The 23,739-nt window shown below is 48.7% G+C and overlaps 1 protein-coding gene across 2 annotated transcripts in view; it reads right to left on the bottom strand.

The window, feature by feature from the left end:
• The window catches only part of LOC138301234 (collagen alpha-1(II) chain-like), a 1,268,735-nt gene that overhangs the window by 705,225 nt on the left and 539,771 nt on the right, over positions 1–23,739 (bottom strand). For both annotated transcript variants that reach the window (XM_069241494.1, XM_069241495.1), the window contains exons 17-19: positions 21,898–21,942; positions 14,693–14,746; positions 14,421–14,465 (exon numbers count right to left, since the gene is read on the bottom strand). In XM_069241494.1, coding sequence (XP_069097595.1) covers positions 14,421–14,465; positions 14,693–14,746; positions 21,898–21,942 — 144 coding nt within the window. The remainder of the gene's footprint in view (positions 1–14,420; positions 14,466–14,692; positions 14,747–21,897; positions 21,943–23,739) is intronic.

Genomic DNA, 23,739 nt, shown 5'->3' with positions numbered 1-23,739 from the left:
CTAGTTCTGCCAGGTTCTCCCTCCAGCAGTACTGTAATTAGGTTTTCCCATTTCAGAACTGCTCAGGAATAGTTACGAGCAACACATACCAACTAAGGAGGGTTGGATCTTCCAGGAGAAACTGGGCAATTTGGGGCAACTGCTTTGCTAGAGGATTTTTTACAAGGACCCGCGGCAGGACAACCGAGGAGTTCATTATAGACAATAAACCTATATTCATGTCAGCAATGTGAGTGAAGGGGAGAATATGTTTACCAAATAGCATCCTCAAAAACAGACAGAAAAGCTTGAAGTTTCCTGCTTGTATGAAAGCAAAGATAATATGGACCTGTCTTTGAAGCTAACCTTCCTCAACTAGACCTGCTTTTCTGGTTCAGGGGGTAAGCAGGGCAACCGGTCCACTCCAAGTTGCCATATCATTGGTGAGGGGAGTGAAGTACCTTATTTTAACAGTCAAACCATTGGGCAAGTTTTGGCAGCTCCAGCTGTTGATTTTCCTCCACAATAAAAAAAAAAACTCAGAGAGGACTACTTTCTAGCATTGCTTTAGCTAGTCATCATAACTGTGGAAGGGTTAGGAAGGCCCATCCTAGATGGGATAAGCACAGGGTCCTCCACCAACAACAGCCAAGCTACTACTATATCTTCGGAATACCACCACCTGTAAATCAGGACAGTGCTAGACTTGGAGACGGCAAGAAGACTGTTCGATTTCTGCCTGATGTAAAATTGGGGCCTTGGGCTTTGTTATTTCATGAACCCAGGTTCTGAAGGTGATTCTCTAAGGCAGGCAAGCAGACCTCATGAGGTCCACAGGGAAGTGGAATTCGGCTAGGGCCCGAATGAAGAGACCAATTGAGCCCTTTTCCCACTGTTACCAAGGAGAAAGGACGGCAGATCTTATTCTATACTGCCAGTGAATCCTGTACTCTGTAGATGAGCCTCTCAAAAGAGGCTGATCAAAACAGCACTCTCTGCTGTTTCCTTTGTGTGGCTGGTATTCTAAACTTCAAGTAGCAAAGCACCACCACCAGTGATAGTGTATGTCCTGGCTGTAGGAAATATAGAGTTTCACGCTAATTCCAGTCATGTTTGAAAGGGGATGGTGCTAGAAAGAGTCAGTGTCCCAGACTACAGATCAATAACCGAAGATGGCTGGGCAGGCACATCAGATGCAATAGGGGATGCCCTTCTCCAGGCCACATCCCCAGCAGAGTAGGTCACGTCTCAGTCCTGATCTGGTCATTCAGACTGGTGTCCAATACCAGTTACATAGAATTTTATGAAAGGCAAACTTGATCCTGGACTCCTGCAATCTATAGTCACATATTTCCAAAAGGAAGAACCATTTCTCATCTGTGCATTCCAATGAAAGGCTAGTTTGTGTTGTAACACAGACAACCCCCACCTACCCCCCCAGTTGGATTGGAGAATAACTATGATATAATCATATTGTAGAGCTCAGATACTACAGCCCTGTGTGAGCACCATGTCCTGAGATAGGCAAGGGTAGTAAAGACAGATAATGGGTCCACGGATGCACCAGCAATACGTTTCAGACAATGTACCAGTTGTCCTAAACCAAATTCCAAGCATAGGTCCTCAAAGGTGTGAAACGCTTCAGTAAACATCAACTGATCAAGTGTCACTGAACCTTTAGAAGCTCATTCCTTCCAATGAATGAGATTGTTGTCTACCTACAACTTTGTATTATGCCATATTGGAGCACCCAAGTGTAAATTGGGATCCACTTTCAAAGACTCGTAGCTAGAGTTCCATTTTGTTAGTAGGGCTGTAGTAGGCATCTAGTAATAGGATCCACTGCATGAGCAATCTGGTGGCCAAAACCTTTGCCAACACCTTCTTGTTAATGTAGATCAAGGATATCAGCCAGTAACTAGAATATGCGGGTGGGTTCTGTCCAGCTTAGGAATCATAATTTGTAAGGCTTTCTTCGAAGAGGAGAGAAAGGAGACTGTTTCATCAGCTTCTTTAAAATGTATGTGGCGGAGGCGTGGTCACGGGTGTCAAGATGGCGTTCACACTCTAAGAGTGCTCTGGACTCCTCCGTCATCCGCCGTTGAGAGGCTCGCTGTCCCTGCGCCTTTCCTGCCCAGTTGGGGGCCCGCCTGCAGAGACTGCGAGGGGGCTGGTGGGGCCCACCTTTTATTGAAGAGCCGTGGTGATCAAGGCAGGCTGCGGGCGGGCCTCGGCGGCAGCCGAGAACAAAGTTGCGGTGCCAGCGGGGGCACGCCTGGAGTTGGGGCGGCGCTTGCCCCAGCTGGAGATCTCTTTCTGTCCGGCGGCGAGGAAGAGAGGTGGAGCCTCGGCCCTCGGGACCGCGGCCTGTGGTCTGTGCCGTGGCCCAGGGTGGGAGGCAGAGCAGTGCGGCTAGGAGAGGGGCCTGTGCCTCCTTGCCTTGGAGGTGGTGACGGTGGGTCTGCCTGAAGGAGGGGGCCAGCAGCCGATGGGAGCGGTGTACGTGTCAGCCAGTGGCGCGCCTGGGCCCGGACCGCTGCTGGCCCCGTTTGGAGATTTATGTGCCTCCGGGGGCGCTACAGTGTTTTCTTATGACCCTTAGGGAGGTGGTAGTTGGACATTATGGGGCCTTTATCCTCGACTCGGGCTGCCAGAGCGTCGGGGTTGCTTAAATGGGTGGAGGATACAGTCTTTGTGATGTATGGCGGATATGGCATTCACGTTTGCAGCGGTACACACACACACATCAGCAGCACACCACACTCATACCAGAATAGACCTCTTTCTTGTTCCGACCCTTGATGTGCTTCGAGTCACAGGGGTGGAATTGCTCCTGCATGGGGTCTCGGATCATGCGCCGCTCCTGCTCCGGTTGGATGATGTCGATGCGGATAGACGCCCGATGTGGTGGCTCAATGCCTGGTATCTTCAGGATAACGATTATGTCCAGGCTATAGGAGATAGACTGTCAGAATATTTCTCTTTTAACCTTGGCTTGGTGTCGTCCCCAGGTATGCTTTGGGTTGCCTGCAAGGCCCCTCTTAGGGGGCACGCCAAACATCTTCTTTGCGTGCTGGAACGGACGCGTAGTCAGATGGTGTCAGTGCTGGAGGCCCAGGCAGTGCATCTGGAGGGCCAACTTGCTGAGGCTGAGAATGAAGCAGTCGCGAGGCAGCTCGCCCAGGTTCGACAAGAGATTAGACACATTACCCTTGAGACGGCGAAGCACATGTGGTGGGCTTGGTTACCCCCTGACATTTTGCTGATGCCAGTCATGATTGAAAGTGTGCTGGGACCCTGCTAACCAGGCCCCAGCACCAGTGTTCTTTCCCTAAACTGTACCTTTGCTCCCACAATTGGCACAGCCCTGGCACTCAGATAAGTTGCTTGTAAATGGTACTCCTGGTACCAAGGGCCCTGATGCCAGGGAAGGTCTCTAAGGGCTGCAGCATGTCTTATGCCACCCTGGGGACCCCTCTCTCAGCACATGCACACTGCCTCACAGCTTGTGTGTGCTGGTGGGGAGAAAATGACTAACATCACACTGCCTGTGGCATAGGTAAGTCACCCCTCTAGCAGGCCTTACAGCCATAAGGTAGGGTGCACTATACCACAGGTGAGGGCATATGTGCATGAGCACTATGCCCCTACAGTGTCTAAGCAACACCTTAGACATTGTAAGTGCAGGGTAGCCATAAAGAGTATATGGTCTAGGAGTTTGTCAAATACGAACTCCACAGTTCCATAATGGCTACACTGAAATCTGGGAAGTTTGGTATCAAACATCTCAGCACAATAAATGCACACTGATGCCAGTGTGGAATTTATTGTAAAATACACCAAGACGGCATCTTAGAGATGCCCCCTGAATACCAGTCCTACTCCTGGTGCTTGGCTGACCAGTTTCTGACAGCCTGCCACAACCAGACGAGTTACTGACCACATGGGGAGAGCGCCTTTGTCACTCTGTGGCCAGGAACAAAGTCTGTACTGGGTGGAGGTGCTTTCTTCCACCCTCCCTCCCCCCCAGCAGGAACTGGAACATCTGGCGGTGAGCCTTAATGGCTCATGCCTTTTGTTACAGCACCCCAGGGCATCCCAGCTAGTGGAGATGCCCGCCCCTCCGGCCACTGCCCCCACATTTGGCGGCAAGGCTAGAGGAGATAATGAGAAAAATAAGGAGGAATCACCCACCAGTCAGTACAGCCCCTAAGGTGTCCTGAGCTGAGGTGACCCCTGCCTTTAGAAATCCTCCATCTTGAGATTGGAGGATTCCCCCAATAGGATAATGAATGTGGAGGCACAAAGAGGGTGTAGCCACCCTCCAGGACAGTAGCCATTGGCTACTACCCCCCAGACCTAAACACACCCCTAAAAGCCCTGCAGAGACGACAACTGCTCTGGCACCAGCCCTACCGGCCTTTCTCCTTACTTGAAGAAAACTGCAACAGCGACGCATCCGACAGGGACCAGTGACCTCTGAAGCCTCAGAGGACTGCCCTGAACCAAAGGACCAAGAACCTCCTGTGAGCAGAGGCTCTGCTCAACAACAGCAACAACTTTGCAACTTTCTTACAACTTTTAAAGACTTCACTCTTCCCGCTGGAAGTGTGAGACTTCACCCTTTCCACCAGACGCCGCCGGCTCGAGCTCCAGAGAACCAACACCACAGGGAGGACTCCTAGGTGACTGCGACCTCGTGAGTAGCCCGAGACGACCCCTCCCTGTACCCCCACAGCGACACATGCAGAGAGAATCCAGAGGCTCCCCCTGGCCGCGACTGCCTGTAACAAGGAACCCAACACCTGGACCAAGCACTGCACCCGCAGCCCCCAGGACCAGAAGGAACCGAACCTCAGTGCAGGAGTGACCACCAGGCGACCCTCTGCCTAGCCCAGTTGGTGGCTGGCCCGAGAAGCCCCCCTGTGCCCCGCCTGCACCGCTAGAGTGACCCCCAGGTCTCTCCTTTGTTTTTAATACAAAACCTGACGCGTGCTTTGCACATTGCACCCGGCCGCCCCTGTGCCGCTGAGGGCGTGTTTTGTATGCCTACTTGTGTCCCCCCCAGTGCTCTGCAAACCTCCCCCTCTGGTCTGCCCTCCGAGGGCGCGGGTACTTACCTGCTGGCAGACTGGAACCGGAGCACCCTTGTTCTCCATAGGCGCCTATGTGTTTTGGGCACCTCTTTGACCTCTGCACCTGACCGGCCCTGAGCTGCTGGTGTGGTAACTTTGGGGTTGCCTTGAACCCTCAACAGTGGGCTGCCTATGCCCAGGAACTTAGACTTGTAAGTGTCTTACTTACCTGACAAACCAACCATTACTTACCTCCCCCAGGAACTGTTGATTTTTGCAGTGTCCACTTTTAAAATAGCTTATTGCCTTTATTACTAAAACTGTGTATGCTATTGATCTAATTCAAAGTTCCTAACTTAACTGTGCGGAGTACCTTGCATTTTATGTATTTTCTTCAAATCTTGAACTTGTGGTTCTAAAAATAAATTAAGAAAATATATTTTTCTATATAAAACTTATTGGCCTGGAGTTAAGTCTTTGAGCGTGTGTTCCTCATTTATTGACTGTGTGTGAACAACAAATGCTTAACACTACCCTCTGATAAGCCTACTGCTTGACCACATTACCACAAAATAGAGCATTAGAATGATGTAATTTTACCTTTAAGGGGAACCCTTGGACTCTGTGCACACTATCTCTCACTTTGAGATAGTATATACAGAGCCAACCTCCTACGCCGGGTTTATGGGTGGGGGGACAAAAATGGCAAGCTTCTGCACTGGCTAGCAACTGGCCCGATGACGGGGAGAGTTGTTCCGGAAATCGTTGACGGGTCGGGAGCTTTGCCACCTACTACGCAAGACTGTACGAGGAGCGTCCCCAACCGCAGGTGGAGAGGTATGCTCCTTGGTTAAGGAAGGTATCCATTCTGAAGATCTCGGTGGCAGACAGGCAAGACCTCAATGAGCCCATAGGTGTTGAGGAAATCGGAGCCGCTATATCTGAGTTGGCTGCAGGTAAGACCTCAGGTCCTGACGGATTCCCAGCTGAGCTCTACAGCAGGTTTCATGTGCTCGCCCCTCACTTGCTAGCCATGTTTGAGGAGGCAGAGAAGAACGGGATTGCCGCTGGGGCTCAATCAGGCCACCATTGTGGTAATTCCTAAGATGAAACCCCCTTCGGGGAACTGCTCGGAGTACCGTCCCATCTCGCTTCTCAACACAGAAATCAAGATATTCTCCACAGTGCTGGCCGCCAGATTGAAGAGAGTTTTGGCCTCGCTGGTACACTCGGTTCAGTGTGGTTTTATGCCGAATAGAAGTACTAAGCACTGTATCAGACGACTGCATGTGGCTCGGGCCCTCTTGACCCCTCGGCTGGCGCTCCTTCTAGTGGATTTCGAGAAGGCTTTGACACAGTGGATTGGTCCTATCTCTGGGGGGTGCTGACAAGGGCCGGGTTTGGTCCGCAGTTTCGAGTGTTGGTGAAGCTCCTCTACTGTAACCCAACGGCCCGGGTGCAGGTGAATGGGGCGGTGTCGGATTCGTTCCCATCCGTAGGGGAACTCGTCAGGGCTGCCCTCTCTCTCCGCTTCTGTTTGTGCTGGCAATGGATTTGTTGGTCGAAGCTGATAAGGGAAGATCTTTTGATTGACAGGTGGGCCTGGCCCACTGGGCGGGAAGACCTGTGTTCTTAGCAAATCCGGCTGGCAGTGGGCCTCGGGTGTTGCAGCTCTTAGGCCTGTTCGCCGAGGCGTCAGGTCTGGTAGTTAATCCTGGTAAGTCTCTCCTGCTTCTGCTGCTCCCTACCAGGGACTGTTGTGACCGGCAGGACATTATTCCCCTCAGGCGTAATAATTTCCAGTATCTCGGGCGCACGTAGCGCTCTTACCTGAACTGGCTTGGTCTCTTAATGTGACGCCTTTTACTCATAGAGTTAGGGAGGACCTCCAGCGTTGGCGGTCACTACCCCTCAACATTTTGGGTCGGATTGAGTTATATAAAATTATGGTACTTCCTTGGTTCCTTTATATGCTTCCGAACTTTCCATACCATATTCCCAAGTGGTGGATCAATGAGATGGAAGCAGTTGCGTGGTGGTTCCTCTGGCATGGCTCACACCCCCGACTGGCGCTCCGTACCTGTCAGGGTGATGTCTACGAGGTGGGGTTGGGAATGTCTAACCTCTATCTTTACTACCTAGCAATGTATTTATTGGTCATCCATGACTGGTTTGGAGGGGGCTGGTCGGATCCCGCATATCAGTTAGAACTCTTGATGATGGGCTTTCCTGGTCTGCTGGGGATGCTGTACGGCGGCCCCCTGCCGCGTAGCGTTCCGGAAGTGACTAAGGTGGTGCTGATGGGGTGGGGGCCGCGCAGCAGACGACGGGGTGGTGGCGCCATTTCAGCCAACAGACACGGCTGTGGCAGGGACTGTGGCTGGGGGTGGTCTCAGCGCTCCTGGGGTTCCATAAATGGGACCTTATAGGTATCTCCCAGCTGGGTGATGTTTGGGCTGGCTCCCACATGAGGTCCTTTCAGGAGCTTCAGCAGCAGTTTGAGCTTCATAAGTCCCAGTTTCATAAGTATCTGCAACTCAGGCACGCATTGCAGGCATACATTCGGGCAGGGACGGATCTCCCTGGGTTATGCCCTGTAGAAGTAATGATGAGTGCTCTGGGCATCTACCGCTCATTAGTTACTAATACAGCCCAAACGATTGATAAGCTCCGAGAGCGATGGGAGCGGTGGGTGGGTCCGATGAACGATGGAGAATGGAGAGATGCGTTGATGGCCTGCGGTCCCTGACCATGACCTCTTGTCTCCGAGTGGTGCAGATATACTTTCTTCATACGGCATTCCTCACACCTGACAGGTTGCATAGAGCGGACTTTAGGCCCCAGGCTGAATGTCCTCGATGTGCAAGCTCCAGTGCAGACTTCTTTCACCTGGTGTGGACTTGTCCTCATATAACCACTTACTGGCGGGCGGTGGTCAGAGAGATCTCAGGAGTTATACAGGTGGAGGTTGAGGTTGCTCCGTTACTGATTCTACTAGGTGTGCTTGAAGGGGTGGGTTCCAGCAGAGCACACCGGCCATTCGTGGGGACGGCCTGCTTGGTGGCCAAGAGGGACATTGCAGTGAACCGGAAGTCGGAGACTGCCCCTGCGATCACAAAGTGGCGTTGAGGGGTGGACTGGTGCGCTCAGCAGGAGAAGTTGTTCTACGAAGCAAGGGGATGCCCAACCAAGTATACAAAGGTGTGGGGGAGATGGGATGGGGCAAGGGGCATAGCCTTATCATAGGGTGGATGTGCGCAGCTCTTCCAACATCGAGATGGTTCCTGTGTGTATAGCAGTTTGTTATGCTCTGGATTTGTACAGTGCGTTCTCCTAATTGTACTGATTGTACTAGTGACCTGTTGGGTTTTCATGCTGTTCTATATAAAACTAATAAAAATTGTTTATCAAAAATGCATGTGGCATTGGCCACATTAGATTAAACCATCTTATAATTCTCAATGGGGAAACCATTATCCCCAGGTGATTTACTGGTAGGCAGAAAACAGATGTTCTATTTCCACTGTCACCCACCAGACATTTATTCCCTGCATCAGATAACTCAGGGATGGGGTAGCGAACAATAAAAGTCATCCTCAGTTTCCGGAATGTCAAAATTGGCCAAATGGTATAACCTTGCAGAAAACCCACAAATGATTTTACAATATCCCATGGGTAGGAGCAGAGGGAGCCCTTGGTCATCATGGATTGTACATACTGCCATTTGGAACTATCTCTGTTTCAAATGGGAAACCAGCAGTAGCACTGCTTACTCACCATTTTCCTAATTGTTTTAAAGAAGTCTGGCCAAAACATATTCTGCTGCCTGTAAATAATGAGTTCTGGGCACGTTTTTCCTTGTCTAGTACATTTCATAGGCTGATGAATGAGAATAGCATCATCTTGGCAGATCCCTAATCAATCATTCATTCATTCATTCGAGACTAACTTGTGCTTCTAAAGCTTGCTGTCGGCCCATGACACTATCCCTTATGAGCATTCCACTCCAAGAGTCCTTACCTGCTGGTCTTAAGGGCTGGGAAGACGCTACCGAACACTTGTGGTCCTCTAAAGAATGTGCAAAGATGGGAGGCAAGGAGAAGCACTAACGCCCCCTTCCCACACAGTCAATTCCTCACTATCCCAGGGCACCTTCACACACGGCCTCACAGCTAAAAAAGCCTCACTGGATCCAACTTACCTTCTAACCTTCCATAATATAACCCAACTCCCATATATAACAACTGCAATCTCGATTTTTCCAACAAATATACAGGAGCATGTTAACAAAAATAACCAATGTCAAACCATAATCCGTAATTGAAAGAAAGTGGGTTGTTATGAAGAATGAGAGTCCTTCACAAGTAATAGAACTGTAAATTTCCATCTACTGGGAGCCAAGTTCCAACCTTGTAACACTTGACTGTCTCAGGAGTCAAGAAGCAGAGAAGTCCAAAGCCTACTCAGGAGTGGTGGTGTGGGTTAGTAACCCAGTTCACCTGAACGCAACGAACACCCATGAAATCATTATCAAGTCCGTGCTTTTTAAAAAAAATTTACTTTATTACACCCACACTACTGAATACTACATGTTAACTCATAAATCTGTACAAGTAGACAAGCACAAATGCCTATGGTGACACTCTTCTAATTGTTCATACCTCTAGCGAGCTTTGAACCGTAAGACCACAATACCTCCCAAACTATACTAGACAATACAATGTGGTGTAGTTATCTTAGATCAGGCCTACTGGCTTTGTCAGGATTTCATCACATTATTAAAAGGAGACAAATGTCATACAAAACTAGTGTCACATTATTAAAATCACTATGGGCTGTGCCATGTTCCAATCACTTTAGTTGAGGACTGGCATGACTTAGCTTTAGGATTGTCAATAAAGCACTTCAAAACATTTCAATGGCTTTCATTAAAATATGTAATGATTGTTAATAGAAGCCTTTTCATGAACTTAATTATACCATATTTACTTTCACTTTGTTTTGTCACTGTCATAAAAGCATTATCGATTTAATGCGTGCAAGAGTCTTCTAGCCTTAATGTGCTGCAAGTACAGCCTTAGGACCAACCAACAGTGGCCCCACACTCCAGAGCGTCTTAGCAAAAGCTCCAGGAGTGCTTACAAATGAAAGAAATCTCTCCAGAGGTCATTAACATAATCCCGCGAGAGACTAGAGCGATCTAACAGGAAGCTCTTCTGGGGGCTGCTGCATGATCAGCAGGCCCCCATAGCATCCCATAAACCTCTTTTAGGGCAACACAATCAGCACATAAGTAAACTCCTGAGCAGTAAACTCTAGAATTACAGGCTCCATACCCTCATGAGTGACTATTTTATGAGTAGCTGTAATGCTCCAAAATGCTTTTGTTCTTTTCTGTTTTTTAGGGTCGAGCCTGCGTTGCATGCGCTCGCGCATGCGTTTCGCAGTGAGACTCTTTTGTATTTAGAAAAAGGCTCGGAGCCCTGTCAACTTCACGTCACTGTTTTTTATTGGTTGGTGGGCTTCCCTAATAAAATCTGCTTGCTTTCATTAGTCGAAGGCACGCATATGTCATGCCTTTTCCGGTGGCTAGCCATCCTCCAGCGCAGCGACCAAGTACAGAAAACATGCGAGGCTCGCTGTTTTCCATCGGGCTCGTGGACTTTTTTTTCTCTAATTTAGGAGCGCGATCTCGCTTGGCAGAAGTCGAGCGCTTTACATACTTGATGTCACTTTTTCGGGTTATGTACATAAACGCACTTTTGCCCGATAGGTGAAAAGTCGGGGTAGGAGTTTATAACGCGATCAGCTCTAACATGAGCAAACGCGAGACCCGATGCAGTGTAAATGCTTGTCTTTCCTCGCAGCCTCGCACCACAATTTTTTCCAGGGAATCTTGGTGCTCTGCTCCTCTGCTCCTCTGTGAAGCACGCTGATCCTAGAAGTCTCAGTGCTGCAAGAGGAGCCCAGACCTGCCGCCCCCCACTAGCACCCTGAGCAGCTGACACTGCGCTGTGCTGGTGTGGAGCCGGTATCTAGCTTCTTCCGCTGCCCCCGTGCAGGCAGGGGTGTGCCCCCTGCCCTCCCCAGACATGGGCACAGGGAAACGGGAGAAGGCTCCAGTGCTACTACGGTCTGGCATCCGCAAGAATAGAATTGAAAGGCACACACAGGAGCTCATCTTTTCGTCAGTCGCTGGAAACTGAGGGCCCCTGGGCAGAGGCGGCGCCCAGTGCAGCAATCCTCAATCCTTTTTGGCGCCCCGACCCCATGAATAACTCAAACATTAATTACAAGAGTTATCTTGAAATTGTAATTGTTTCCTGAAGGCTGGGCCACAAGGAACTTTCCAGCAGGTGCTTTTAAATCGCTATTTTCGGAAGTTATTGTTAAACGCTATTTTCGGAAGTTATTGTTAAACACAGCGCCCCACCGAGGTCACCGCCCCCAGACCCAGGTCAGCACACTGGGAGCAGATTAAACCCTGCAGTGGAGTGGCATGCACTTTGTTTTCTGCCTGGTCGCCCTCCAGAGACCGAACTTCTGTGGTCCATTCCTCTAGCCCCACTGGGGTGATTTGCACGATCTCGGTGTCAATTTACTCCTCCTGGTGGCTAGCTTTAGCCATCACCATGATAATTTTTATCAACACTTCTGGCCTCTAAATCTTACTATTCTATGTGGGATTCCCTGTTACTGCTCTCCCTTCAATCAGAAAGAGTCAAGAGCCTGCCATCATGCCCTTTAACTCCTGATGCTGGACCTGTCCTCTGGGCTCCTGGCATAGCCTGGGGGCTTCTTCATCAGTCCCACTGCAGCATACCAGCAGAGTCCCCTCACTTCTGCACTCCCCATGCCAGTGAGAATCTTGCGGGAACCTGTGTGTCAGCAGCGGAGTCACCGGCCCCCCATTATGGAGGTCACCGGTCTGCAAGGCTGAGTAGCTCTCCCGTCTAACTCGTCTAACAAAAGTAATGGCCAACAGGAATACCATGTTACAACACAGAATACCTTGGATAAGAATAAAAAGGCTCAAAAAGTGGCCCCATTAAAAAAGTAAGAACCAAATTTAAGTCCCATCAGGCAAGGTTACTGACAAAGAGGGCAGATCCGATCAGTGGTTCCCAGAAGAAATTATGTTTTGTTTTAAACCAATTGCATCTCTCTAGACTCCTTAAACTATTATTTCAGATGGCAGACCAGTCTCTGCTACTTACTTATCTGTCAAAATCTCTATATAGATAGATGTTTCGAGTGCTCCATGTGAAGAGATATATTTAACGTCTCAGTTGCCTTTTCACTTACTCTGTCTCTGGGAAAGTGTCAGCTTCACTGACGTTTTGTAGGTCAGCAATCATGCATGAATCAGGGTCCTCTCTAGGCAACAAAATGTCTGCCTCACTGTCATCTTCATCCCTAAAATTCTGTCAGCCGAATTATAAAAATAGACCAAATAGGTTCTTCTATCATTTAAAAAAACTACTGTGTGGTGTTTGTAGCTGTGGGAAGTAAGATTCCCTGAAGGAATGCTGTCTTTTGTCTAGGATATGGCATCATTGCATCAGTGCAGGCTGACAGTGCCCGCACTGATGCCTACCATGGCTCCACCAGTTCAGAGCCCGCACTGACAATGGAAAAGGCGGAGGAGAGGTTAGAATACAAGTCAGTGCCAAGGTGAAAGCCAGAGCAGTCTTCGTATGAGACAGTTGTCTAACCCAAAGAAGAACTCGAGACCCCCAACAGAGCTCCAGAGATTTTAAAGAAAACATGATTTTCATAAAATCCTCAGAAGCCCCTTCATAGGGAGACTAACCTGCTTAATAGTTTGCAGAGCTGAAATGGCCTTGGAAATGGCTTGGACAAAAAAGAGGATGAAGTCTCTTTGGATCTCTTATTTCCTGTGCTTGGTAGAAGAATGTTTCCTCTGTTCCTTCTTATGCTGACCCCAAGAACTGCTTCATGAATAAGAAGTGGTGTGGGCATGACACAAGGCTTGGAAGAAGACTTGGATTTTAATTCATAAGTAGCCATTAGAAGCTTTGCCTCCTTCTCCATAAGAGACTCAGATTGCATTGAAAAGCAGAGGTTGCATGACAGCCTTATGTGGCTATTCTAAACACTGAAAGATTTTTGGAAGTGGGTTTGTCGCAGGTGTCTGCCTTCTGCAGGAAAGATGAGCCTTGAAACATGATGATTTCAGGGATGATATGGTCACACAGAAAAAGACAATTTTCCTTTACTGAATAAAACATCATTTATTAGCTAAGAAAGGCGGGCTCATGATCCGCAGTGGTTCATCCATAGAATGAAAGAAACTGAGATCACTGGCACCAGTGCACTTTATATACACAAATGAGATGCCATAATTAGGAATCCACAGAGCTTCAGGGACTATGTTGTTCATTGCCACCTGGCACTAATGGAAAACTAATAGAGATTTGATTTTTCTAGAACAATGTAGGAGCATATTCAGTAAGGATCATGTAGGAAATCTGACGGAGCTCTGAACCATTGCAAACCACTACAATACAATAATACTATCTATAAATCTGGATATGCTATTCTGGGGGTCATTACGACCTTGGCAGGCGGCATAAGCCGCACGCCAAGATCTGACCCCCATTTGGCCGCCAATGCAGCCGCACCCCCGCCGCGGCCATTTCGAGATCCCCGCTGGGCCGGCGGGCGGAAACCCGCCAGCCCAGCAGGGATCACGGCCGCAACATAGGAGCCGGCTCCAAATGGAGCCGGCGGTATGCGGCCGTGCGACGGGTGCAGTTGCACCCGTCGCGCTTTTCACTGTCTGCAGAGCAGACAGTGAAAAGCTACATGGGGCCCTGTCAGGGGGCCCCTGCACTGCCCATGCCAGTGGCATGGACAGTGCAGGGGCCCCACGACTCCCCGTTCCGCCAGCCTGTTGGCAGTGCTTCCGTCGTTTTAGCCCTGGCGGTCCCGTACCGCCAGGGTCAAAATGACCCCCTCTGTGTTTTAATGTCCAAACTTTACAAACAAAATTAGGCCCAGGGCACAAGCAAGAGTAGTACTAGATTAATTTGGCCTTTAGCATGGAATTTGAACGTTGTACTGTAAAAATAAATTGATGAATGTACATTTATTAGAGCATGTTTTACTGGGACTCGTTTATCTTTACTGACATGGAATAAAACACATGTACTCATAGGCAATGCAAATGATCCTTAGGTATGTAAGGTAGTGGCTTATAGAATGGGAACATAGCTACAAAGTAAAAAAGCCCTTTACAAAGTGAGCGATAAGAAGGCATGAAAGGATGAGACGGGAGGGAGGTCCACCGGCTGAGCAGTAGGAGGGAGGAAATATTTTCTTTCTTAAAAAATGTTTACTCACTGGCAATCCAACTGGTCCTTGGGGTCCTGTATTGCCTTGCTCCCCCTAAAAAGAGAAACACAGGCCTGTGAAACTTCAGTAAAAGCAGTGAGTAGCAAAATGTGTCCACAAGAGATGACTGGAGGGAGGGGATTTTGTGATTTTTCTCTAAAAGTCTCTCTAAATAAGACCTTTACTTGCCATAGAAAACAGTAATGAGTAATCTGCTGCTACAGAGGCAATTAGCAAACAACAATAAAATCATTCAGTAATCCAATGATGGAAACACTCACAGCTGTTCCTGGGGCGCCCTGGAATCCCAAAGCACCTTTTACTCCCATTGGGCCCTAAAAAAGGAAAAAGTAAGGAAACAGAATAAAGAGAAGCTTTTTCAGCTGTTACTGAGAATATGGAGCTCCTGGCGAACTGTCCAGTTTATTTTTAATTCATTTATATTTATTATAAAAAGTCAATTTCATCTTTCTATCAAATATAACTTGGCAAATTCTGTGCAGGCCTCACAGTGTGTACAGGTGATGAATGGAAGTGCTTCAATTCATCTGGACCACTGATAATTACTCTGTTTGGTTTTTATCCTATTCGTGCCACTGCAGAGAGCTGCCAAATGTTAGGTTATGTTACCAGCCTTTGTATAGTCCAATTCTACAATTTCAACTGTCCTGTGCAATTTTAGTTGTCTGGATCTGATTTACTACACTGGGATGCAAATTTTCCCCAAAGGAACTAACTGTTCATCCCAAACTGTTAGGCCATGTTCCCTTAGAACAGCGACACAGGCAACCCCTGAATTAATGTGAATCATTAGTTATTACTCTAGGTGTATTCCCTTTCATTGCTTTCTAGGTCATCTGAATCATATTGTAAGAGCACTTAATGTACTGCCAGGTAGTGGTCACTTTCAATACCGTTGCTCAGGGCTAACTAGTTCCACTAGCGTACCACGCTAGCTGCTGCTGCCTTTAAATTTTTATGACTAAAATTGCAACCGTCTAACTGACTGAGAATCATAGTGACTTACTAGCTTGTGGGGCTGAAGTGAATTCCTGGCAGTCATGGACACCTCTTGTGCTCCATGGGAGTTTCCTGCGTGGCACATCTCTTCCTCTGTCCGTTACTTATGTATTCTGTTTTGGACTGAGCAGAAGAATCTGGGAGAGACTAGCTGCAGATTCCTTACCTTTGAATATCCCCAGGCATCAGACTGGATTCAGAAGATTTTCAAGCAGTACCCCTGTGCAGTGGCATAACAACAGCCCCAGCAGCCCCCACAGTGCGGGCCCCTGAGCTCCAGGTGGCCTCCTCCTCACTGTGCACGGGCACAGGGCCACTGCTCTATGCGCTGTTGTTTGGGTCTGGAGTGTGAGGGCCCCCTCCATGCATTTTGCAGGGGGTCCTCGTATTTCAGTATGCCACTGACCCTGCGCTACAGTAATTGGCATAATTCGTTCTGCTTTGACTGCACCGAAAGTGACGTGAGCGGTACCTATGTAGGTGCATGTCAGTCAGTGCACTGACACCAGTTACTTTTGCGACTTTGCACTCCAGGACCGTGGAGCCATGAGAAGAATTGACCACGGGAGTGAAAGACTAAGGACCTGAAAGTGTTTGTACCTCATACCTGGACTGGTTCGCAGAGCGGGGAGGGTGAGAGGGACAGAAAGGAATCTGCACCTAGATAGAGTCTCTACCAGATAAGGCATTACCAAAGGTAGGAAACTTGTTCATCAGCTTGAGACTTCTAACCACAGATTCCTTACTGTTGAATAGATAGCCAAGCAATACCTCCTTAGAAGTAGGACTGCAAATCTGATAAAATCTAAATGTCCTGCAGGACCAAAGATATGAAGTGTCTGTCATGATTGACCTGACTGTCCAGGCAGTAATGTTTTGTGAATGTGTGCAGAGATGCCGATGTCACTGCCTGACATATTTCCAGAAGAGGAATGCCACAGGCTAATGCTGTGGTTGCAGCCGAGGATGAGTTTGTCTGGATTGAAGGTGGTGTAAGGAGGGTGCGCCGAGAGCACTTGGAGTTCACTGACCTTCCTGGCCAATGTTATGGCCACTAAGAAAGCCATTTTGGTGGTCAACAGCCTAAGAAGACAATTATGTAACGGCTCAAAGGGAGCGCACCTGAGAAAAGTAAGGACCCGGTTGAGGTCCCACTGAGACATAATAAAGGCTGTATGTGGGAATGCGTGTTTTAGACCTTTAAGGAACCTAGCCACAGCTGGGGACTTAAAGAGAGAAGGTTGGTCCTGCAACCGCAGAAATGCCAAGATGGCAGATAGGTAACCCCTAACTGTGCCCAGAGGAGAGCCCTGCTGGGCCAAACAGAGTGCAAACAAGAGAACTTGTGATAGAGGTGCAGTTAAGGGGTTGGCATTGTGAGAGACACACCTAGAAACAAACTTGACCCAACAGCAGGCATATAGATATTGGTGGAGGGACGCCTAGTTGCCAGAACAACATCACAGACTTTGGGCTGTCAACTGCCATTGCTCAATCTCCACGCATGAAGGTGGAGTGTGCGCAGGTTTGGGGGCAGAACCCTACCCTGTTGATGTGACAGAAGGTCCTCCCAAAGAGGCAGCCTGATCAAAGAACTAATGATTATGCTCAATAGCTCGGAATACCAGACTCTCTGTGCCCAATCTGGAGCGACAAGAACAACTTGAGCCTGGTTGTTCCCGATCTTCTTGACAACTCTGGGCTGGAGTGGTATTGGCGGAAAGGCATAAAGGAGGCTGGCGCTCCACTCGAGATGAAAATCATCTCCGAAGCAGTCATCTTGGAACCTCTAGCACACAGAGCTGCTGACCCTGCACATTCTAGGGGATAGGGAACAGATCTAACCAAGGCTCTCTCCACCACTGAAAGAGACCTTAGACCATCTCTGGATGGAGCCGCCATTCATGATCCCCTAGGCATCTTTGGCTAAGTTTGTGTGCCCTAACGTCCAGAGAGCCCGCCAGGTGTTTAACCACCTGGGAAATGCCATGCCGTTCCAGCCATGTCCAGAGATGCAGAGACTCTTGGTAGATGGTCCACAACCCAACTGTGTTTATTGTAGTACCACATGGCGTGGTGTTGTCCATGAACACCTGCATTAGAGAAAGGCTTTTAATGTTAATTGGACTATCCAAAGCTCCAATAGGTTTACGTGGAGCTTTGACTCCACTGGAGAACAGAGTCCTCTGATATTCACCTATCCCAGATGGCCACCCCATCCCAGAAGTGATTCATCTGTCATTACAGTCAAGTCTGTTTGGGGAAGAGGGAGAGGTCTGTTGCTGACCCAATCACGGTTCATCTCCACCACTGCACATCTTTTGCAGTTCCCTATGAGTTATATACCATGTTGGAGAGACTCTCCTGATGCTGCATCCACTGGGCCTTTAGGTCCCACTGCAGCGCCTGCATATGCCAGCAGGTCTGAGACACCAGCAGGTTGCAGGAGGCCATGAGGCATTGGAGCCAATCTTGGTGAAATCCATGACAGAGGCTGAAAAATCGGTGCCACAGACTGAATATCCTGCACTTTCGTCGCTAAGGAGTCTAGGCCTGAAACTGCTCTATTTCTAGTACAGCTCCGATGAAAGGAAGCATCTGAGAGGGAGTCAGGTGTGACGTTAGCATGTTGATAATAAACCCCAGCGAGTGCAAGCGGTTCACCATAGTCTGGAGCTGGGAGAGGACTACCTAGGGTGAGCCCGCCTTCAACAGCCAGTGATCAAGGTAGAGGAAGACTGAAATTCCCGACCTCTTCAGATGAGCTGCGACCACTGGCAATACCTTTGTGAACACCCAAGGTGCGCCGTTACGGCTGCAGGGGAGCACGACAAATTAAAAATACTCGTGGCCCACCGTGAACTGAAGAGCGCGTCTGTGGGCCAACAGAAAAAGGGTGGGGAAATAAGTGTCCTGTAAGTTCAATGCTACCATCCAATCTCCCAGGTCCACAGCAGACAACACCTGTGCAAGCGTGAACATTTTGAATTTCACCTTCTTCAAGAAGAGATTTAGAAGCTTCAGATCGAGACTAGGACGGTGTCCTCTATCCTTCTTGGGCACCAGAAAGTAGCGGGAATAACAACCACAATCTACTTCTGACGCTGGCACCGTCTTTATGTTTTCATTGGCCAAGAGGCCATACACTTCTTGATGGATCAAGAAGAGATGGTCCTCACTCAGCCGGCCATAAGTGGGTGGGGCTGGTGGAGGGTGTGTCACAAAGGGGAAGAAGTAGCCCCTTTGGACAATCTGTAGTACTGATTAGTCTGATGTTACTCACTGCCAGTGGAAGAGGTGATGGCTTATTCTGCCTTCCACTGGGTGTCCGTGATGGTTTGAAGGCAGACTAAAGATGTGTGGAGGCAGCGGCTGCTGGGGAGGGGGAATTTGACTGATCTGACCAATCTCCATCTGTCCCACATGGTCGCTGCGATAAGCACCCTTAGCCATGAAAAGGCCAAAAAGCTAGTTGACTGTGGTGGCTGGGAGGGTATGGGTGCAGCAAGACAACCCCTTCCCTAGCCCCAAAAGGGACAGAAGGCAGATTGAGGTCGATGATGCATGCAAGCGCTGAATCAGCCTGGTCTCCAACTTGGCGAGAGACATCAAAGGGCATATCCATGATAGAAGCCTGGACATCCCCTGAAAAAACAGATATCCTCAGCCAGGCATGGTGCCACAAGGCCACCAATGATGAAATTGCTCTACCTAGCAAGTTGGTTGTGTCAGTCTATATCTAATGGAGAACTTTGCTGCATCTCTCTCATTGGCCATAGCCGGACAGAATATGGGCCAGGCCTCCTCTGGGATGCCCATAGGCAGCACTTGTGCAACAGAATCCTGAAAAGTATGGAAATAACTTCCCAATAAGCATGCAGTGTTCACGGACCACAGTGCCAGGCTGGTGGAAGAGAACATTCTCTTATCGAATGTATCCAACCTCTTGGATTCCCCATCGGATGGAGTGGTAGAGAATGCACCAGAGTGAGTACCTGGACCACTAAGCTTTCTGGGGTGGGGTGCTGGTCAAGGAAAGGAAGCTGGGATTCCCAGGAGTGGGGTGATGGCGGTGGTCAATTGTTCTATTTACAGTAGCCCCTGTCCAGGGCTTGGATAGGGCCCCAAGAAGGGTTTCTGTAAGGGCTTCATTAAATGGCAGTAAATTCATCTTGACTGACACTGAGGGCAGGTTAACATCTAGGACCTCAGTTGACCGATGCACCACCATTGCAGTAGAGGCTCCCTCCTCCATAGCCACAGTAGAAGTGGAAACCAAACAAGTGTCGGCTGAGGTGTCTAATCCACTGGCCTCACCCAGTTCCTCATACCAGTTGTCCTCCTCAACTGGTTCTTCTCCATAAGGGCCCGCAGACCCCTCCCAAACATCTCCCTCTTTAGTGCTATTCATGAAATAAGGCGTTGGACTCGCTCCAGGGAGTGGTTGGGTATGACAATGGAATTGGGCCACCTAGCGGTGTCAGTGGCACAAGGGCACACTGGAGGGGAGCAGAGGAATGTCTCGGTCTCGCCGGCGTGGACCTCGTAGGAGCCCTTCCCAAGCCCATGAGGCCAGAAAGTGCTCCACATGGCTCGGGCCACCCACAAGAGAGGCCCATGGCCTCAGAAAACTCCTTCAGGTGGGCAGGGGTTGTGCCAGCTCCAGGAAAATCTGGGAAGTGCAGAAAAGACCCAGGTTCAGGCGCCATCAACTTACAGGCTCTGGAGTGCTGACCCACCTCGTCTTGTCAGATGATTTTGACTGACGCGGGGAAGTTGAAGAGCATTTGGATTTCTTTGGCTTGTTATGCTTGTGGGACTTCCCCTACTTACCCGAAGACTTTGAATGCAATGACGAAAGCTGAGACAGCTCTGCAGATGGTCCCAGGACCTCCTATACAAAAAGGACCTTGACTGTTGGGGAGTTGATTGACATCGGGTGGTGAGGAGCTAGAAGGAAAGCTTCCTCAGTGCCTTCAGGTGCATGGCGCTGCAGTCCTCATGTCTTGGAGTTGTGTCCCGGCTCCAGGCACCACAAGCAAAGTGGGGGTCTGTCACCAACATTTGCTGATGAAAGGCTCCAAATGGTTTGAAACCAGCTTGTTTCTTGGGTGACACCCTCACACCAGGAGATAAATCTCAAAAACATTGACAAAAAGTTTTAAAAATTCAGTTAAAATGCGACTGAAGGGTTGCTCAATCTAGATCCATGGTAAATGGTGCAGAAAGGAAAGAACTGACATCAGCGTGCCGAGGTGGCGCCTATATAGTTACTGCACACGTCACTTCTGATGCCAACACCGCAGACACAGAACAAAACAATGCCACTACCGGTGCACAGGGGTACTGCTCGAACATCTTCCGGTTCCAGTCTGACGCGTGGGGATATTCAACGGTAAGGAATCTGCAGCAAGAAATCTCCATCAGATAGGGTTTTTTACATAATCTGTAGGAGACAGTGGACGCAAAATGAAGGGACCCTTGCAGAATGCGATGAGGGACCCTAGAGTCTCCCATATTTCACAGATATTCATTGGCCTTGGGATGAATCGGGACCCTCTAAAAGGGTAGTGTTTATTGTAGTCAAAGACAGAATATTTCCATCTACGTGTGGGGATGTAGGCAGGAATATTACTACATTTATGACTATCAGTGAGCGAGAAAAGACAGAGGGCCGCTCTGTATGACAAAGTTGTGTGTGATAAGAATGCAAATATGTCAAAACCGTGCTTATAAAATAAGTTGAGTGTGAATTTGTGTGTGTAAGACTGATGGAATGAATACCTGATAATGGAGTTTGAGAGATGGGTGGCATATGTGAAATTGTGATGAGGTGTGTAGTGAAAAATAAGATGTTTGCTAGATAAACAATGTGCATCCATGGACGTCTAAGTAAGTGGATGTGTTTGTGGAATTCTGTGCCATTGGAGGAGAGGGTAACTGTGACACAAACAGGTATGTTATGTGAGAAAGAGAATGTGTTGACAAAAGGAACTTTGTAGGGCTGCTTTGGGTGCAAGAATCCTTTAAGGGGGAATCAGATTAAGTGAGTAAATGGAATTAGGGAAAGAGGGATGTCTGAGTGAGCGGATGTGTTTAAGAGGCTGTGTGTGAAAACTGGACGGTGGTAGAGTCAGCAGGCTGTCTATTTGATAATCCAGTGCTTTGCAATTTTTTAGATACAATTATAGAATTACAATACAGTATAATGTCTAGGTAAGCACTCTTGAAGGAGGCAGAACTGGGTCAAAGATGGGATGCACAACAGGAAGAACATCACAGTGATTGTTCTAGGTGGACAAAGAGCCTTGGGCATACTCTCATCTTCCCCTTTGACCCCCTCACACTATTTCAGGCAGATGTGCCTATTATATTAGGCTTAGTAGAACTGTTTAAAAGCAGAACAGTGAGACTTACTTCCAGAAAGACCGGTTCATTGCAGGTAAATTAAATGTCCATTCCTTACCTGCACTCCTCGAAGTCCTGGGAGCCCGCTCTCTCCTTTCACTCCCTGAAGCAGGGCAAACAAGAGCATTAGTTAAGATATGTGCAGAGAATGTAAACAGTGCAACTATTTAAAAGTGTTCTCAAGGCGAAGTTACCTGTGCGGTCACCTGCTGTTGAGTGGATCCTAACGCGAGTGGATGAGGGCGTTTGAAATTAAGAACTGTCAACTGACAGAGAAAATCAGACACTGCCATGGTGCAGACTCCAACAAATTACCAAAGTTAACTGACTTCTATGGCAAAGAAGCAGTTTAACGCTTTAAGCGTAAGAGACCAAAATATTTGAGCATATGAGCTGTCCATGCATATTAGTGGTTTTTACCCGTGCTCCTATTCTGAATATTCTATATCTATTATACCACATTCAAAAACCAAGGCCCTTCCCAGATATGATATGACCACGAAGCTGCTCTTAGTTGAGATGAGGGTTAGTGGTAAAAATGTCAAAAAATCTAAAACTTGAATGTTGAAGGATTAAAGGGTAGAATAAAATGTCATACTGAAATAGTACATTCTTCAAACTGTTTTTCCTTTTTATCATCACTTCTTTCATTTAGGTTTGTAAACTGCTTTGATAGCCCTCATCCCGTCCTCTAGCACCTATGATTCGCAATTCCACTAGGTGAGGTAATTAGTTGGTGAACAATTACCACAATGTTCTGAGTTTCAGATCTTGGAATGGGAGACAATTAGGGGTGGACATAACTTCCATAATTTCGTGTAGCATAATCATGCGGAATTACAAGAGGGGAGTAATTCTATCTATAAACGCAGAAAAGTTGCTTTGCGTCCAAAATGGATACAAGAACGCATATTGTGCTAAGAAATAGAGCTAAATGCAGAACATTAATAGGGAAAGCGGGTGACTGCTCATGCTTGCTAAATCTGCTCTTGAGGTAGGATTTTCCCCCACATTACTCTTAATTATACATTCAGGAATAATCACATTATCATCGGTGACTCCTAATAAGGAATTACCAAAATTAATTTGACTACTCCTACGTTATTGAAATTCCTCCCAAGCCTAGAGATAATGTGCTAAATGTATGTGTTAACCACTGTTAACCTCTCAAAGAGGTGAACCCAGAAAATGTAACTGGTTCAAAACTAACTTGCACCAGAGTTTGCCTGGTGAAAATAGTGAGTAAACTACCAAGGTGGGGAGGAGGATGAAGGGGGCAAGTTCCACCAGTTTGGTTCCAAACAGGAGTTTGAGGAATATTCAGCATACTAGTCTGTGTTAGCATGAGGGACTATGGCCCTCATTCTGACCCTGGCGGTCTTTGACCGCCAGGGCGGAGGACCGCGGGAGCACCGCCGACAAGCCGGCGGTGCTTCAATGGGGATTCCGACCGCGGCGGTAAAGCCGCGGTCGGACCGGCACCACTGGCGGGGTCCCGCCAGTGTACCGCGGCCCCATTGAATCCTCCGCGGCGGCGCAGCTTGCTGCACCGCCGCGGGGATTCTGACCCCCCCTACCGCCATCCAGATCTGGCGGTCGGACCGCCGAGATCCGGATGGCGGTAGGGGGGGTCGCGGGGCCCCTGGGGGCCCCTGCAGTGCCCATGCCACTGGCATGGGCATTGCAGGGGCCCCCGTAAGAGGGCCCCTAAATGTATTTCACTGTCCGCTGCGCAGACAGTGAAATACGCGACGGGTGCAACTGCACCCGTCGCACAGCTTCCACTCCGCCGGCTCGATTCCGAGCCGGCTTCATCGTGGAAGCCTCTTTCCCGCTGGGCTGGCTGGCGGTCTGAAGGAGACCGCCCGCCAGCCCAGCGGGAAAGTCAGAATTACCGCCG

Source organism: Pleurodeles waltl, chromosome 6 (genome assembly GCF_031143425.1).
Source record: "Pleurodeles waltl isolate 20211129_DDA chromosome 6, aPleWal1.hap1.20221129, whole genome shotgun sequence".
NCBI classification, from domain to species: Eukaryota; Metazoa; Chordata; class Amphibia; order Caudata; family Salamandridae; genus Pleurodeles; species Pleurodeles waltl.
Note: the sequence above shows the minus strand (reverse complement) of the source record. Positions and strands in the feature narration are given on the sequence as shown.